Source organism: Apis dorsata, unplaced genomic scaffold (genome assembly GCF_000469605.1).
Source record: "Apis dorsata unplaced genomic scaffold, Apis dorsata 1.3 scaffold_382, whole genome shotgun sequence".
Taxonomy (NCBI): Eukaryota; Metazoa; Arthropoda; class Insecta; order Hymenoptera; family Apidae; genus Apis; species Apis dorsata.
The window spans coordinates 1,393,923-1,412,137 of NW_006263644.1; the positions used below are offsets into that span (position 1 = coordinate 1,393,923).

At 31.8% G+C, this 18,215-nt stretch overlaps 1 protein-coding gene across 2 annotated transcripts in view; it reads right to left on the reverse strand.

Annotated features, from left to right (window-relative positions):
- Positions 1-18,215, reverse strand: part of LOC102677163 (glutamate receptor 1) — a 286,138-nt gene that overhangs the window by 133,560 nt on the left and 134,363 nt on the right. For both annotated transcript variants that reach the window (XM_006618951.2, XM_006618952.2), the window contains exon 2: positions 7,489-7,641. In XM_006618951.2, coding sequence (XP_006619014.1) covers positions 7,489-7,641 — 153 coding nt within the window. The remainder of the gene's footprint in view (positions 1-7,488; positions 7,642-18,215) is intronic.

Here is an 18,215-nt window from a genome sequence, read left to right on the forward strand (position 1 = left end):
GCGGAAATATCGGTCAGAAAGGGAGGAGAGGGGTTTAGAATCGAGGGGATGGGAAATGGATGCTGGGTTTATTTTTGTAATTTTGAAATTTGTTAAAGAAAAATTTATTCTTGTGTATTGGAATTTTAATTATTTTAGGTAATATGGATTACTTAGAAGGTGTATATTAATTAATTGGAAAATTGTAGAATAGAGTGATTAGTTTGTTACGTTATTATTATGTAAAAGAATATATAGAAAGAGAAAAAAAAATTAAGTATTGATAAATCTGCAAATGAATATTCATACATTCATTTTATATTCTTATAACGGGTGTTTGGAATAATTTCATTATTTCGACTAATTGATATTTAATCTAGATTTTATTATAGATATTTTTATTCTATGTGTTTTATACGATAAAGATCATATATATTTATCACTATAATTAAACGATACCAATTGTGATCTGAGAAAGGAATTAGTTACATTTTTCTAAAATCCAATATTGGCTAATTCTCCATAAAAGTAATATTTAACTTCATCGAGATAAATCTAAAACGAAAAATTAAAAAAGAAAAAAATAATAAAATTTTACAATGTATCAAAATTTGACAAAATTTATAAAATATCCTCCCTTAATCATTGAAAATAATTCGACCATTAAAAACTGTCTCGATATTCAAGAAAAAAAATATTCAATAGAAATAAATAATATCGAAACTTTCAGATATCAAAAAATCGTATATCTTCGAAAATATTTTTCGCTAAATAATTTGGATCATCGTACTCGACTTTAATTCCCAACCCATTGAAGTCAAGTAGAACGTGATTAAATAATCGACGTATTAACGAGAAAAATCTCAATCTATGCGCATTACGCGCTGTAGAAATGCTATATTAGTTTACGTCGAAACAGATTCTTTCTTTCTTTTTTTTTATCATCGAGCGAATTTTTAACGACGCTCCTCCGACGTTTTATTAAATGGCCGATGTGGAAAATCGGTATTCTTTAGTGTCGCGCGAAATTCTGGTCGCGATAACGGTGCACGCATTATCGTATTACGTTTCGCTCGACGAGACACGCGCAAATAAGAACTTATGTCCACCCGTTGTCCCCCATCCAACGTAATATTTTTTCTTGTTGAAATTTGTTTCATATAGGTATAACTGTGTTGCTGCAAAAAATAGGATTCGAACTTGATTCTGGAATTAATTGAGAAGTAGAATTCGATTCGATTCGTTTATGGGAATAAAGAATTTTAGAAAGGGTGTAAGAATGTTAAAATTTTAAATTGAAAATAATATTTGATAATTGAGTATAGGCATAAGCATGATTCTTTTTTTATAAATTTTCACTGATTTTGAATTTATTCTTTTTTTATGAGATGTATGCTTTAAGATCAAATATGTATTTGGCAATGGGGAGAAGGAATTCATAAGTGGATTTATTAAATCTGATTAATCTCTGATTAATAAATATGTAGAAAAATGTTTTACATAGAAAATTGTACGATGTAAAAGAATATTTTTACAAGAACATACGAAGAGAATTAACATTAATATATATTAAAAAATGATTGCAATTAAAAAATTTATATACATTGATTCCTAATTATCATTTTTATATTTTTATAATTTTTGTTGGAATCTTTTTTCATAAATAATTAAGAAAAAGTTGATATATTTTGTAATATAAGATTTTGAAAATTTTGAACGAGATTACAGGAAAAATAGAAATAGATATTTCTCCTGAAAAATTTAGTATCTCGTAATATCGAAGATGAAGAAAATGTTTGATCGTTATTAAGAAAGTATGACCTCAAAACTTAAGGTAATTTCAGCGATATCACGTTCAATTACAAGATAGATAAGTTTTTTTTTTTTTACGTTTACACAACGTTTAAATCTTTAATAGGAAAATATTGAACGATATTAGCTTATCTCGTGCTATTCGTTTAACTTCAGATCTTCGTTTAAGTTTAGCCTCCTTTAATTTAAAATTTTTCATAGGGAAGTCTTTGGTAATCAAACTTTGAACACGTCTCGCGTATAAGATTCAACATCCTGCAAAATTAAACCAACTCTCGAACGACTAAGTTCGAGGTTGATTAAAATTAGGAAAATTGCTTTATTTTCGGGATATTAGCTTGCTTTGAAAATATACGATTGAAGATATAATTGATTCAAACAAATTAGAATGAAATGAATAATCGTTATGTATTATCTAAAATTAACAAGTATAATTAACGAGCATTTTTCTCTAAGAAAAAACATAACAAAATTTGAAAAATTTGACAGAGGTTTGAAATCAGGAAGAAATTAAAGAAATCAAAATTATACAATACTCTTAAAGATCTAAAAAAAAAGAAAAAAAAAGAGTTTAAATTCAAATATTATTTAAAATTTTCCACGTCTGAGAATTCAAAGAAATTGGAGAAAAAGAAAATTATTCCATATATAACTTCTTTCCAATACTCTTTTTTTGACACGTTTCAAAAATTTAGAAAATTTGAAAGATTTGAAATCAGAGAAGAAATTAAAGAAATCAAAATTACGCAAATCTCTTAAAGGTCTAAAAAAAAAGAAAAAAAGGAGTTTAAATTCAAATATTATTTAATTTCCACGTCTAAGAATTCAAAGAAATTGAAGAAAAAGAAAATTATATTCCGTATAATTTCGTTCCAACACTCTTAAAAAGGCTAGGGTACAGGTTTGATCGGCGCCAAGGAAATCGTTGCATTGTCGAAACTCAGCGAGTGGAAACATTTAAACGGATCGCATCTCGACAATAGATATAGATATAGCAGGGAGGGAGGGAGGGGGACGCAACATGGCTTACCATGGGATTATAACAAGGGGGAAGGGAAGGTCTTGATCCCGGGGAACCGATTAGCATTAATACAATTAGCACAGCTTTCCTGAGTACCGTAACGCGGTTCACGAACGGTCTGACCCTTTGGACTTGGCCCAAATATTCGGGACTATAGGGCCAAACCACCAGAATTCTATTACCGAATCTCTGGTTTCGATACGCTGCCGATGTTTTATGGCGTTTGAAGGAAACATCGTGGATCGAAGGAAGAACAAAGATTGAGATATAGATCGAAAGATTTAACCATACGATCGAAAGAAGTAAATTAATGCATACGATTATTAATTGTAAATTATTAATTCGTATTAATTTAAAAAATCATCATTCAAATTAAATATAAATATTTGAAAAAATTTTTTTTTTGGAAATACGATTCTTAATAAATCTTTTGGATTGGCAAAGTGATCAAGATAAGTGGTATAAGTCAATCATAAGACAAGTGATGCATTGTAATATATATGAATAGTTTAATAGAACAGATGAAGTCATAGAAATCGTATAAATAAATCATGATCAGTGTAAATCATTCAGATCAACAAGTAGAATAGATTAAACATAATGAGACAAGTTGAGAATAGTTCCATCAAGTGGAACGACTCGGTCATAATTAGACAAGTAGTATAGATCGACCTTAAGATCTTGATTTCTGAAATTTTATTTATTTTTGATCGATTAAATGACTGAGAAGATATTACTTTCGACATTTTACGTAACTTTTTCCTTTGAGATATTTGCCTGCTTGAAATTAAAATAGGATATCCTGTGTATATTTCATTACGTGGAAATTTAATATTTATATTATACGTGTTTATATATCGTGTTTCGTAAAACAATATTATTTGTGTTTTGGATATTCGAGTTGTACGATCCATATACGCAATAATATTAAAGGATTATAATGTTTAATAACAAAGTAATATTAGAGTATAGTTTCTATGATTGGTAAATATAAAACAGAAACAATTTAACTTCTGAAAGTGGACTGGTTGCAATTCCCATGACTATTCTGTTTTAATATCCTGCTTTTCTAAAATTGTATTATTACAAAATTTATCCTTGGTTACGACTATTTGTGCATTTCCAATTTTTAATATTAATCATAAACGATTTTATTACTGTCAATCTAAATCCGAAAAAGCTGACTGAAACAAATATTTTTAAAAACTTTATACTCGATTCTCGAATTCTGCACAAAAATTATTTCGAAGCTGCTGAAATCAGCTGAACCTTCTCAACAATTTCACAATCAAATTCAATTCGTAACGATATTATAAAATTAAATTCTTCTTCTCGACGTCGCTTCGACGTTCAGATACCCTCGTCGACACTTTTCCATAATTACACCGTGAATCAAGAAATTTCACCCTCCACGTCCAATTTCCCCCTTCCAACAAATTATCGATGCGACACAATCAAAATTTCTATCGAATCATGAAAAAATCGTTTAATCGTATGATGGGAAATAGGATGGTGGCTGGCCGTTTGTGCGCGTCACAAACCCTCATAAGGGTGTCCCATCGACGACAAGACACCGATATCTTCAGCGGCCAGGTGGCCATTCGTTTACGGTTTACAACGAGGCGGTTCAAGCTTCAAAGGCAATGCGAGGGTGGCTCGATTGGCCGGTTTAAAGGGCATCAAACGATCCAGCGGATGGCCAGCCTCGTTTCCTCGAATCCTCGTACCCTATCTTGTCGACAAAGTGGACAATGAGTCTGTGTGGAATCGGGGGAGACAGGTGTCGCGAAATCGATTTCACGCGCTGGGACGAAAGTGTCGACTTTTATACGTGTTGGTGAAAGATGACTGTTGCAATCATAAATTTATTAGATAGGAGAAAAAGGGGGAGGGTAATATTTTAAACTTTTGATTGTTAATCGATCATCGAAATTACAGGAAACGTAAAGTGATTTTTTTTCTCTCTGTCCCTAAAAACTTGTTGAAATAATTTACTTTATTATCTGAAATTTTATCGTCTTTGTTTCTGATATTGATTATAGATGAAGATGATCGATATGTAAGAGTTGAACTTGATATTTTTCTCACGATTATCCAAAGTCAATGAATTTTTTGTTAAGAATATTTTTGTTTCATTTTTGTTCCATTTAAAAAAAAATTGCATTAATTTATAATTCGAATTCGACAGATCACTCATCGAATTCCTCGTGGAACACTGGAACAATGATATTTATTTTTGTCCATCCGTGCTAACGATTTCAGAACGATGATAACGGGGTAGATTTATCGCGAGAGATGCGGAATTTGTTAATTAACAAGTGTGAGTGAATACGTTTGGTTAATGAAATGGAAGTTTGCGTTGTTCGATATTAATTATGTTTCGACGATTTCTTTTAATGGATAGATTTATAGCGAGATATTTATACGGATGTGTGTGAGAAGATTTGATTGATCGAATTTGAGAGTATGAGTGATAATGGAAGCTCAAATTGGTTTTTTTGCTTAAAATTGTTAATTTTTTTGAATTATATGATCGTATTGTTACGATTTATATTTATATGTGTGATATATTGTTAAAAAATAATACAAGTATAAAAGTATTGTGTGATATTATTTCTGAATAACGTCTTGCTATTATCTAGAATAAAATTGAACAAGAATATTGATTAATCGATATTTATTAATCAAATCCAACAAATAAGGAATAATTAAAATTTTAGAAATAATTCGTGATAGAAGAATAAAAATTATGTTCTTTCTCACATGAAATCATATTTATTTATATATTTTTATATTATTTTTCGAAAAATAAAGAAAACATGGGACGAACTATAAATATTTCAGAAAAAAAATTACCAAATAAAAAAATCGATCGAATATGATATTCATCTGCAATATAATTAAATTAAATATAAATTCCTCCGAAAAAGAAAAAAGAAAATTAATAAATATCTTTCCCATTCTTCTCGACAAATCGAAAATCGACAAAATTCGATCAAATTAAAATCTCTTGAAATCCTTTTCTTTTATACAATCTGTTTCACGATGTGTATCCACGATGAATATAGCCAGAAACATCGAGGATACAGTATCCACGACAATGCGCTTCTTGTCGCAGCGATAAGAAAGGAGCGCTGTACGTGCACGACTTCGAAAGACGAGAAATAGCGGTGTCCCGATGAAGGGGCGAGATTAGTATCTCCGCCACGATATCGAAAACGTTACTTACACCGCGCGATACCAATGATTCCTATCCCATGCCAGATTCAATGGCGCGTGCGATATCGCGTTTCTTGCACGTACGAGCCTCGACACTGTCGATCATTTCGATGTTTCTGATTTCACACCAGATATATCGCGAACAAAATGACATTCTTACGTATATATATAAGTTACTATCCTTCATTTCTGGATACTTTATAAAAATTGACGAAAACACTCGAGTCAAAAAGCTATTTCTGGGTATTGAAAGTATGTACGAGCTTCTCGTGTGATTTAGACATTATTTTTGATTTCTGTTGATCTTAGAAAGGATGGTTTTTTGAAATATACAGTCAATTTTAAAAGACAGTTCAACTCCACGAATTTTGTTGAATAATCATTCGTTAAATTCAATCGTAGAATTTTTGTGAGATTATCCATCAATTTTGAAGCTTAAAAATTAGTAAAATCGGAGAACTTGGGAATTTTAGGCAAATTTATACAGATTCAGTAAATTTTGGTTGATGAAGTATGAATATCATTGGCATTTAGCAATCAATTTGTTTAAAAATATTATTATTATTGAGTCGCATTAATTTTACATTTTTTTTGTATTCGTTTATTCATTCATTACTTGTGAGCTTCTAAATCCTAATTTAGAAATTCTAATTTCGAGTTTGAAAATCTTTCTCCTCTGAATGCTGGGGATCGTGTTACGAAGATATATAGATAAGACTTCTTTTCTTTGGGCTGGGAGGGCAGTTTCGAAAGAAGTTAGATAATAATTCTCGTTTGAAAAGGTGAGAAAAGTTGCGCGAGGATTTTCAGGATCGTAAGTCTAGTTCTGACTATCGTACATTATGATGTTATTTTCCCGTTCTGCAGCTATCAGCAATCGAATTATGAAGTTCGGAAAAGGAATTGTTTTTCCTTTGGAAAAATATATATCGTGACGATTCTTCTGGTTGAAAAGAATTAAGTATGTTTTACGTGAAGCATAGTTCAATAAATGAGAAAGTTTTTCTTTAAAGGAAGAATAAAATATTGGATAAATTTGATAGTAAAAAGATTAAAAATAGATAATTTGGAAAATTATTTTTTGTTATCGAAATATTTTATATAAATATAAAGAAATGAAAATTACGTCCACTTGCATTTATATAAGAGATGATAATATTTTGAAACAATTATATTTCTATTATAAATAGAATTATTACGATTAAAGAATTAATTCTGAATTTTTCATAGATATAAAATTTCTATAACCATCTCTTTCTCAAAGATTCAGAAAGAGTGCAAATCATTAATTCTAATTTTTCAAGTATGTTTTAAATACAAGAAGAAGAAAAATATATTTTAAAGTAATTTATTAAATTATCAGGTTATCGAAGGATAATCAAAATTGGCTTTTAATAAATTTTTGGAGAAAGAGAATCGTTGCATCGATTTGACCAATAGACAAAGTTCGTACTTACTAAGGCGAGATAGCTTGTAAGCATCCGCGGTATTAATTACGTCTACGAAAGCCTGGAATTCAAACTTCCGAGTTGTGGTATTCTGGTTGTGGTTGAACATCGCAAATTTGAAGGCTGACTGAACTTCGTCGGTACCCTGCTCGAAAATTGCACCTGTAATTAGAAAATACGTACATTGATCACTCTGGCTTTATCGATTACTAACATAATTTCTGTAAACATTCAAGTATTTACATTAAAAACAATAATATTATTTATGATACATAATAATTTTAAGAAAAAGGAACAATTTATAGAATAATTCTTATTATATTCAAAATTTTGAATCCAATCTCTAATTTTGATCTTTTTAATAAAGCTTTTTAATAAATCTCCAAATCTCAATGTGATTTTCCTTTATAAAATAAAACTTATTTCTCGAATGCAATAATCCTACTGTGGTATATCGATCATATATACCAGAAGATCATGGTACATGATCATGGTACATGTTATTTAATTAAATTTTCTGCGCATAAATTTTGTTCTCCAAACCAATCTGAAACCCATGTTGCCTAAAAATATTTTCTCGCATTATCGATGATAGCGATCGAGCGATTTATACGACTGGCATAGATCTTTCGAAAAAAGTTAAACGAGTTTCATACTTGTTCCTTTTTTCCCTTTTTTCTTATCCACTTGGTACGGATAAAGAATCGTCGAACGCAGACGAGCAGGAAGAGAAAAATTCCAGTTTCCAGGAAGGGAGAGAGTTTTGAAAATTTTCGAAATGGGAAACATCGCCGCGTGTTTTGCCCACGGCGTAGCGAACAAATACAAGGAACGGGGCAAAAGTCGCATTGGAATGATTTTCTTTACGACTTCTAAACTCACCACACGGTGAATTTGACTTTCTTCCTGAGAGAGTAGTTTCTCCTCTCCATCGCGGAATGAGAGAACTTCTTGTTCTCCCGCCATTCCTCACTGTAACCTCACCTACGCAATATCGTCCCACAGATTTTTCTTTCTCGCCTCCACTTTACGCAATTTCTCGTTCCGGAAATCCGGTGAATCTTCTTAAGAAGGATCATCGTGGCACGCGTTCTCCTCCGTTATATCAGCGAATGATTCTTATTTTTGGAGGAGAACGATATTCAAGAGGAATGTGAATACTAGAAAAATTGTTTTTTTAATCTGATCAATTTTTCACGAATGTATTTATGAAATGTTCGAAAAATCATGTTGAGACAAGTGATACGAGTCAGCGATATGACACGACGGAATTAGAATAAGCATTGGTTATAAAGCATTTAAGTGAAATAACGGATGAATAGTCAGAATAGTAGAAATAGAATGGATCAACGAGTAGAATGGTTGGTTATAAGTTATGGCTTTGCTCTAGTTATAATTGGACAAGTGAAACGTGTCAGCCATGATCAGACAAGTTAATAGTATGGATAAGTTATAGTCAGCAAAGTGGAATAATACAGGGATTGATTGAACGAATAGAATATCTCGATTAACCAACTAGAATATAGGCAAGAAATACAGTAATTCAAGATTTATAAAAATCTCAACAAAATTTGGAATCCTGATCAAATTTCAGATTGGATTAATCTGTACACAAAAGAGAATTCATATACATAATATATATTCATTCTTTACACTTTGTTTACTTTAATTTATTCGACATTCTGCTGTTTTTACGTAAAATTTGTGAAAATAAAAATAAATATTTGAAATATCAAGACTATAAATAGGAAAATATTTTAAAATCTACTCGTACGTTTTTGTGACTCAAAATTTAAAAATTTTTTTGTTTCAGATAATTATTTTCATTTGACAAGTTAAAGATTGTTTCTATTTATATTCTCCGTGAAATTTAATTGTACCAATTAAAAAACCTTCTTTTACTTTTCCTCCCCAAGAAATATCTCATTGAATAATGAATTATATAAGATCAAACTATACCCCTATTATTATTTCAACAGGTGTCTACAACAACTCTCGTTGCTGTTCCTTTTTTCTTTTTTTTTTATCTCTATATTCGAGAAAGAACTTTGAATATTTCGCGACAATGTGAGAGAAAATCGTAAGACCAAGATTGCAAGGAAAGCGTTTCTTCTGTCCTTTGTGAGAAGTTACCAGGCGAACAGAACGAAAGAACTCTTCTCTCTCTCTCGTCTCTTTAAACGCGGCCGATATCAACGCGACTCCCCGACTCTCTGTGCGCTCTTATCGAACCACCAATGTTTCTACCTTTTGAAACGCATCTCTCTGGCAAAGTTCGTCGTATCAGAACGAGATTATTATTCAGCCTGAGGCTATCAAATGGAACCGATCAAAGAATAACCATTTCGTGATGCAATTTCTTCTTTTTATATATATATATATATATATTCAGGTTCAAAAAGAAGAAGATTATTATTAGAATTAGAATTTAGTATATATATATATATAAATTTTTAAATTTTTGTAACTCTATGATATAAATTAAATTTGGAACATAAGTGTGAAGCTGATATATGTATATATAAATTATTTACATGTAAAGAAGTCGTGCATCACAGTAAAATGTTGATTCCTTTATTGATTATTTTAATTTTGATTATTCAAATACAGGATAAGCATATTTAGATTAAGAACACTTATATTTTGATGTATATATATGATTGTTTAATTTCTTCGAAAATTTCTCTCAGTTCAAATAATCGACGTTCTATCATATATGTGAATCATCAAGAATTAATTTCATTGATAAACTGAATTTCAATATATTAATATATTATTTTTATCTCATATAATTGGCGATTAGTCAAAAGAGCAAAAACAAAACATATGAATATATTCGATTCGAAAGTGTAGAAGGGGATCAGATTATATTTCGTTTAAATTACTTCTACCGTCGTGATATTAATCTTTTTCTTTTCTCATATACTTGTTGATGAATGCATTGTTTACGATATCACGTACAAGAGTCGATAACCAATTATTTATAACGAAGCGAGGGATCATAAGGTTACAAGTTTCGAGGGTGGATAGCGATAGAGATCGTAGGGAATGAGGTTTGGTGAAATTGATACAAGCAGAAGTGTAAACATTGTTTAATACCTAAGACACTGACGCTTCGTTCGTGAAACAAGCTTCTAATAGTGTAGTTGCGAGAAGTTTGATGAACTACGACCGTAAAGTTGCTCACGGCCGATCAACCATTCATGATCTAATATGTTTCAGATTTTATCTGTGTAGGGACAAAACTGTGACGATAATTGACGTTTGATAATTTCTTATCTTGAATCATCGATGATATTTTTCATTATTCCGTCTTCTTCAAATTTGAATTGAAATCATAAAATACATGAAATACACATTCTAATTTCTGTTAACAAACAACGAATGAAATAATAATGATTGAAAAACTTAAAAGATTATCACAAGATGATAATCACCTAATATAAAATTTTTAATCGAGAAACAAAATCGATTATCGATCGAATAATTTAATTTTTCAATCCAAGTATATTCCACCATGTTTAAAAACAATAATTATAGTTTGAATTTCTATAATGAGTTTGAACAATGATCGAACAAATCAAATATTAAAAATTCAATCCCTAAATCAACAAAACTTTGAAAAATACGTACACAAGATTTTTCCTTGGGGAAAAAATTTTACTTACAAGTATATTTCATATTCAAAGAATTACAAACGCGAATAACAGCGAAACAAAGACAATTTAAGTCCAACTCCATTCTTCCCCCTCCCTCCATTTCTCACTCTCCTCAAATTAATCGCCTAAAATAATCCTCGACTGCTCCTCCCTAATTTCCCTACCCCCTTCATAAATAACACCCCCTCTCCCCATCATATTCGTCTTCGTAGGTGGCCTAAATCAAACGGACAAGTCGGACGTGCGAAGCAATCGTGGCGAGGTTGAATTTATACAAACCGTGGAACCGCGAATCCCGCACCTTCGCCTCCATCCGTCAAGTCCGCGATGCTCGGGTCGAAATTTAGCTTGGAAACTAGCTAGGGGGAAGGAGGAAGGAGGGGGAGAGAGGACGAAAAGCGTGTATCGAGGACAACGCCAATGGTTTAAATACCAATCTTGATGGCCCGAGAGTGTTTATCTCGGCGAGCGTTGACAGGTGGGGCGCCGCCGCGCGTCTATCGATTGGTGCCCAGCCTTCCCCCTCTCACCACGCACACCACACACTCACATCGATTCCCCTCCCCTCCCCTTCTTTCAACCTCCTTCGACTCCCCCATTTTCCAGCCGATGTTTCTTCCTCTTTACCTCATAGAGGGTTAGAGAGGAAGAACCTTCTTATATTTTTCTTTCGCCTCAATTTTTCGACACCTCGAAGTAAGCTAGGGATGGAACTTACTTTTATCGCCTCGTAAGAGTATCTCTTTTTCTTTCTTTCCCCTCTCTTGTTCCACCCTTGTATTCGATTTTTGATTTTTTTCGCTAGTTTGTTACCAGGTATTCGAAGGGCGGGTTTTAAAGAGTCAGGAGTGATAGTCGATTTCTTTTCCTCTCTTTGGCTAGCTTAATCGTTTCTTCGCTTTGTAATTTGTTTCGGCCATCCCATTTTATCGTTCGCGTAAAATCTTACAAATTCGTATTCGTATTTTCTTCGTGACTTTTTCTCTAACTACACAGAATTCGAAGCGTTGTTCCTTTTTTTTCTTTTTTTATTTTCTATGTAAAATTTGGCCATAATTTTTAGCTACTTTGTCGCGAGAGAATGTTTAATAATTGTGTTACGCGATCGTAAAGTTAAATTTCCACGTTCTAATCTGATAGTGGATACAGGAATGTTGTAGCATTAGTCAGTCGAGTAGCAAAGACGTGTAATAGACAGACGTGCAATTAGACGAGTGGTGTAGGCGCATCCTAGACAGACAAGTAGAATAAGCTGTGTTTACAGGCATGGGATTAAGACAGGTGATCAGGCAGCTGGAACAAAACGATTAACAGGCAAGTGGTAAAGGTATACGACAGACGATCGGTCAAACGAAGTAGTATAGACGTAGCATATTGTAGTTAAACTGAAATAAAACTGACAAATGTTAAGACAAATCATTAAAAGACAATCAGTCAAAAATAATGTATGCATATCGTAAGTAGACAAGTAGAATAAGATAAGATATATCATTACACATTAAAGATATTTACGATTACATATATAACATAGAGCGATAACTCGTGACACAAGTGGTATAAGCACATTATGATCAGACCATTATAATCTCGCGAATCGAACGCGACAAAATCCAATTCTAAATTAATCGTGTCGAGAGACGAAAGTTGGAAAGTGACAATTTCATGGGCCAGTCCCATTTACCACGAATTTCAGAAAATCAAACGTTTTCTCTGATACGGTATTCACCTCAGCCCAGGCGGCCAGGCGAGGGTTTCTCATCGCTCCACGACTACAAAGGAGGGAGGGCCGTTATTCACGACACAAAACACGTAACGTTTAAGTAATCCGGGAGCCAAGCAGATTCAGCTGAATCGACGTCGTTGAGGGAAAAGGGGGCCACGGTTTGATCGTCGAAGCTTGAAATTATCGGTGCTCGAAGCGAAATGGAGGAAATTTCGAATAATAGGCATTACAAGCTGAACGACGATTCAACGATCGACAATGCCGTTACGTTTCGGTTACTTCGGGATTCGCCTCGATCGTTCTCCCCATTAACTTTATTCGTTATCTTTTATTATGGTGTCGGTACAGAGTTTACGGCGCACGAGCGAAAAGGGTGTGCGAAGGGGGGTTTCTCTCGTTAACCACGTTAAGAGTTGGATGCAGATAGTTGTTCTTCATTCTCGTGGAAAAATTTCTCTGGGATTTCTTTCGCTACGTAAAAATTATGGAGATGTTTAAACAAATACGTTCGAATAGAAGTGATAGTTTGATACTATCGCCTCGATAGTGGAAAATTAGTGGAAAATTCGTCAGCCGATTTCGATTTTTATACTTTGAATTCCGTGTCTTGAAAGTTATTAAATATTGGAGATAATAATTGTTTAAGGTAAAAAGGGATTATAATGATTCTTCTTATGATAAGAAACATTGATCTTTAATTCATAAAGAGATTCTGTTTTACATTTTTCTATTATCTTTGTAATTGTATTTCCTTGATTTTGCTCATTTTGCTGTAAAAAAAATATATATTACGTGAACTTTTATTATTATATTTAAATATTGTAACTATATAGAATTATATTAGAATTTGTATGAATATATTTTTTTACGAAATTAAAAAATGCACTTTGAATGGATAAATAAATAAAATATATTTTTGTATACAACTCGAATTTTACGATCTAAATATAATTGGACAAGGAAAGAAAAATTAAAAAGATTTTGAAATTGAAGTAGAAACTATGCATAGACTTCAATATTGGCAAAGCAGAATCGATAAACCAATAGATACCGATAGCTCACGTGTATAATAAACCGGTAGTAATGGTGTAATGGGAAATAACGTTAACCATGTTTATATTGGAACATATGCACGAACAAAAAGTGAGATATGCAATATCATTATATATTATACAAAGCTGTCAACCGATCGTGTATAACAGAGATTAATACGTGGATATGATATATTTTGTAGAAAGACAAATTTTATTCCAAATATTCTAAAAATTGTAAAATTTTTCAAAAATATTACATATCCTCCATTTAAGAAGATACATTTTACATTTATGTCAAATGACGTTCGAAACTGTTCAACATTTATCCGAAATATTTTTTTATTAAAGTCATTGCTTATCCAATTACATGCTCCTCTCCTCGTAAGACACATGAATTGAGAGAATATCGGTGCAAGAGAACGACAGATCTATTTATAACAACTTTAAAAGAGATTAAGAAAAAAGCTGCTTGTGAAATTATTTATTTTCGTTTCAAGTTGAAATTGAAAAAGAAATATTAATTGGAAACGTATATTTCTTTCATAAAAGACTAAAAATTATATAGTTATAATATAAATTTGTAATATGATAAATTCATTAATTTCATTATGACACCATTTTAATTCGAATTAAATGATATAAAAAATGAAACAAAAAATTCTAAGTCTTTTTACAGTTTAAACATTTTAAATGTTTTTTGCATTAAAACAAACATTTTAAATGTTTCTTGCATTAAAATTTGTATTTATCCAAACGAATCAGGGATCGAAACGATAATAAAATTCAACGATGATGAAAAAAAAAATCGAACGATAATAAAAGCCCAGAGATAACAAATCGAAAACGCGAAACAATAACAAAACTTCCAAACCCATAAAAGAGCCATGAAAACGAGAGAGGAGAACCACGGATGAAAAATAGAGTTGGAAGATGTGCTCAGGAAATTCCATCTGTAATATTCCACCTGTAATCGATTCCCAAAGAAGTCGAAGGAGGATTCATAAGGTGAACCGTGCAACCCCTTTTTCGCCCTGTGGCCAATCGACACGACGAGTCGACTCCATAACAAATCCGGCCTACAACGAGCAAACTCGATTTAAAAATCCTGTCCAAATATCGAGAAGTCGATGCCACCATCCTTTCGCGCGACTTCGATCCGATATTGTATCCCTTAAGACGTTCCAAGGATTTAAATTAAGTTCTCGGCCGCGGATATTGAATATCCACTTTATGTTAATACCGGGTGATCCTCCTCACCCCTCGAAAGCCACCAGGAGGAAGACGAACGACTGAATAATTTTCGAAAGGAGGGAAAGAAGATTCGACTAGGTGAAGAATCCCCCCTCCATCCTCTTCTCGAGGATCCTCTTTCGAGAGCTTTTGTCCCTATCGTCCTTTCCCTTATCCCCAGGTTATAATTCAATTAAACGATTTAATGAATCTTTGCCACGAGTCTAGTTTAGAGATTTATTAGGAACTTTTCTAATCGTGTATCGATTAGGAAGAGAAATGAGATTTCCTTTGAGATCGAACGAGGTGGTAAACTATGGTCCATGGTCTACACCTGATAAAGTGACTATAGAATAGTCGATTTTCTGAATTGTTATATGGATCTTAACTATTATATTGATTATCAAAAGAAGATAAATGTTATGTTTAAATTAACACGATGTATTCCAGAAGTATATTAAATAAGGATGAATTTATTTTTTGTAATTCTTTTGCATTTTTCTTGTTCCTTGCGTGTTTAATTTTTAATTGTTTCGTATTCGAAAATTCGATTTTTCACGATTCGATATTTTTTTGTAATGTTTAGAAACAATTTTATAATTTGGCTAGTTATTTTTGAAATTGTGATTTCAAGTTCATACACACGCTTTTGAATATCTTTTCAAAGTTAAAAGTCCCAACTTGCCACGGCTTTGGTTGTTGCCGCAGTGTAAACAGGCCTTAATAGATGCCCAGATTAGAGCCCGCATGTGAGCACTTCCCTAATACGGAATTACCCTACTGCTAACGAAACATCCTCTAATCACGAGGATTTAAGATCTCTTCCCGTACCTTTGTACTTGATTATGCTGTAAATAATGCGATTTTTGATAGGAAAGTTTTTTTATAATTGTTTTTTATTTTTTTTCCATTCGTTTATTGCGAATATAAAATTACTCATAACTTGAGTTTCATTATTTTAAACTCAATTCATTTTTAATACAGAATTTTTTTCACTAAAATCGACGTTTTTTTTCTAAATTTAACAATTAATTTTGTATACGTGATATAAATAATTTAAATAAATTGGAATTATCTAGAAACAATTAATTTACTTTTCACATTTTATTTCTCTTATTACGAAGATTTATAAATGTATTCTTATTCTTTTATACAATATACATGAAAATCTTCTTTTAAAATCAAATTTGTTCCTAATCAATTATCCGAAAAATCATCATTTTCTCTTCCAATAATCGATTCTCCTATATTTATATAATGTTGTTAATTTTTCTCCTCTCGAATTTCATTCCTCCAATCAATCATTGCCTCGAACGCAAATAATTTAAAATTAATCACTTTGGAATTTTTAAATTCCTCTCCAAACGCGCAGCTACTCCAATCATGCATAATGTATTGTTTAATTTCGACTTCGTTTATAATACTTTTCTCAAATTTAGCAAGATATCGAGCTCATCACCGCCAATCGTTCTTCTCTTGATGCTCTGATCGCCACCCCAGTATCGAGATAAATCTCTCGATGAACAATTATTAATTAATTAACAAGCTGCGAACTATCAACTTTTCCTTATTTTCGTCGCAATCACGGCCAATTCGTCGCTAATTACCATACGAGTGGTAATTTCGGCGGACGTACAACTTTCGTAAACTATCGGTCGGTATGTCCATGGTGTCCGGTATTACGGAAATAACAAGTTGCTGTACGCGATATACGCTTTGCACGAAATTTCGAATGTAATATTAAACGTTGAAATTTCGATGAAAATGTTGGAAAATGAAATACAGGATCTTTGAAGATGTCTTTCGAAAAGGAACGAAGAATTTATTTATTTTATATATTTTTGTACATCAATATCTTCTTAGGATTTACTCATAACTCATGTTGGATTAATTATTATGAAGATTCTTGTAGAATTTTTATGAAATTTTTATAAATGGCAAGAATAAATCAGTCATAATCAGATAAATATAAAACGATAGAGAAGTAGAGTGAAATAAGGCAAGTGAAATATCCTAGATATAGTCAGACAAGTAAACTTCACGTATATGCATGGTTTGCATGAATCGTTATAGAAACTCTATATTTTAAATTGTATGATTACAATTTCCATTGAGTTTCATAGTTATAACTTCTTTAAGATTCTATAATTTCCAAAAATATATTGTATTGAATTTTTCACAATAATTGAAAAACTTTTTCATTATTATATATTGTATTAATCTTTCATCTTTGTTATAAATTAGTATATTAACATTTTATGTTGTATTCTGATATAACATCATTCTGATATACATATACTCAAACTTTGAAACCCATTCGAATTTATTTATTTAATTCTATTTATATTATTTAATTTTATTTATATTATTTATTCTATTCTATTTATCTCCATTTCAGAAAAAATGTAATTCAAAAAAACGCAGAATCATCTTCGGTGAAAAACATGGAAAAGAAAGTAGGTAAAGTTTCGGGGCAAGTAAGAGGCGACCAAGCCAGGAACATTGTTAATCATGTAAACGGGGGGTTGGCTTAAAAGCTCCTTCGAGTAATGGTGATGGCCGAAAGATCCTGTCTTCGTTCTTTTGTTCAAAGATTTACGAGCGGACACTCGGGAACTCGAACGGTTGGGCCCCCGTTTAAAAGTACTCGATTCGATCGAGTTGGTATTAAATGTCGAAATGTAGAAGTTGGATCATTTCGTTCCACGCTTCGACGACATTTTACCGCGAAATTAGTCCAAGTTTTCGAGGGGCAATATCGAGACATTTCACGTTGCATCTGTCACCTATGCCTTTTAATTCCAGTTTCAAATTGAACTTGTACGAAACTTTGGAAAAATTATTTTGTGGATCGAAAATCATTTCGATTCGAAAAAAATGAATAAATCTATCGTTCATAACAATACTTTATACATTTCTTTTGTAATTTATTTATTTTTTGTAACATTCATAAAATACAGAATAGTGTTTGAAATATCACACGAATGAAATAATATATAATTTTGAGTTAAATTGTTTAACTTGTTATAAATAATAACGATGAAAATTATTCCGATTGGAGAAATATGATTTTATGTATGAAAAAATATA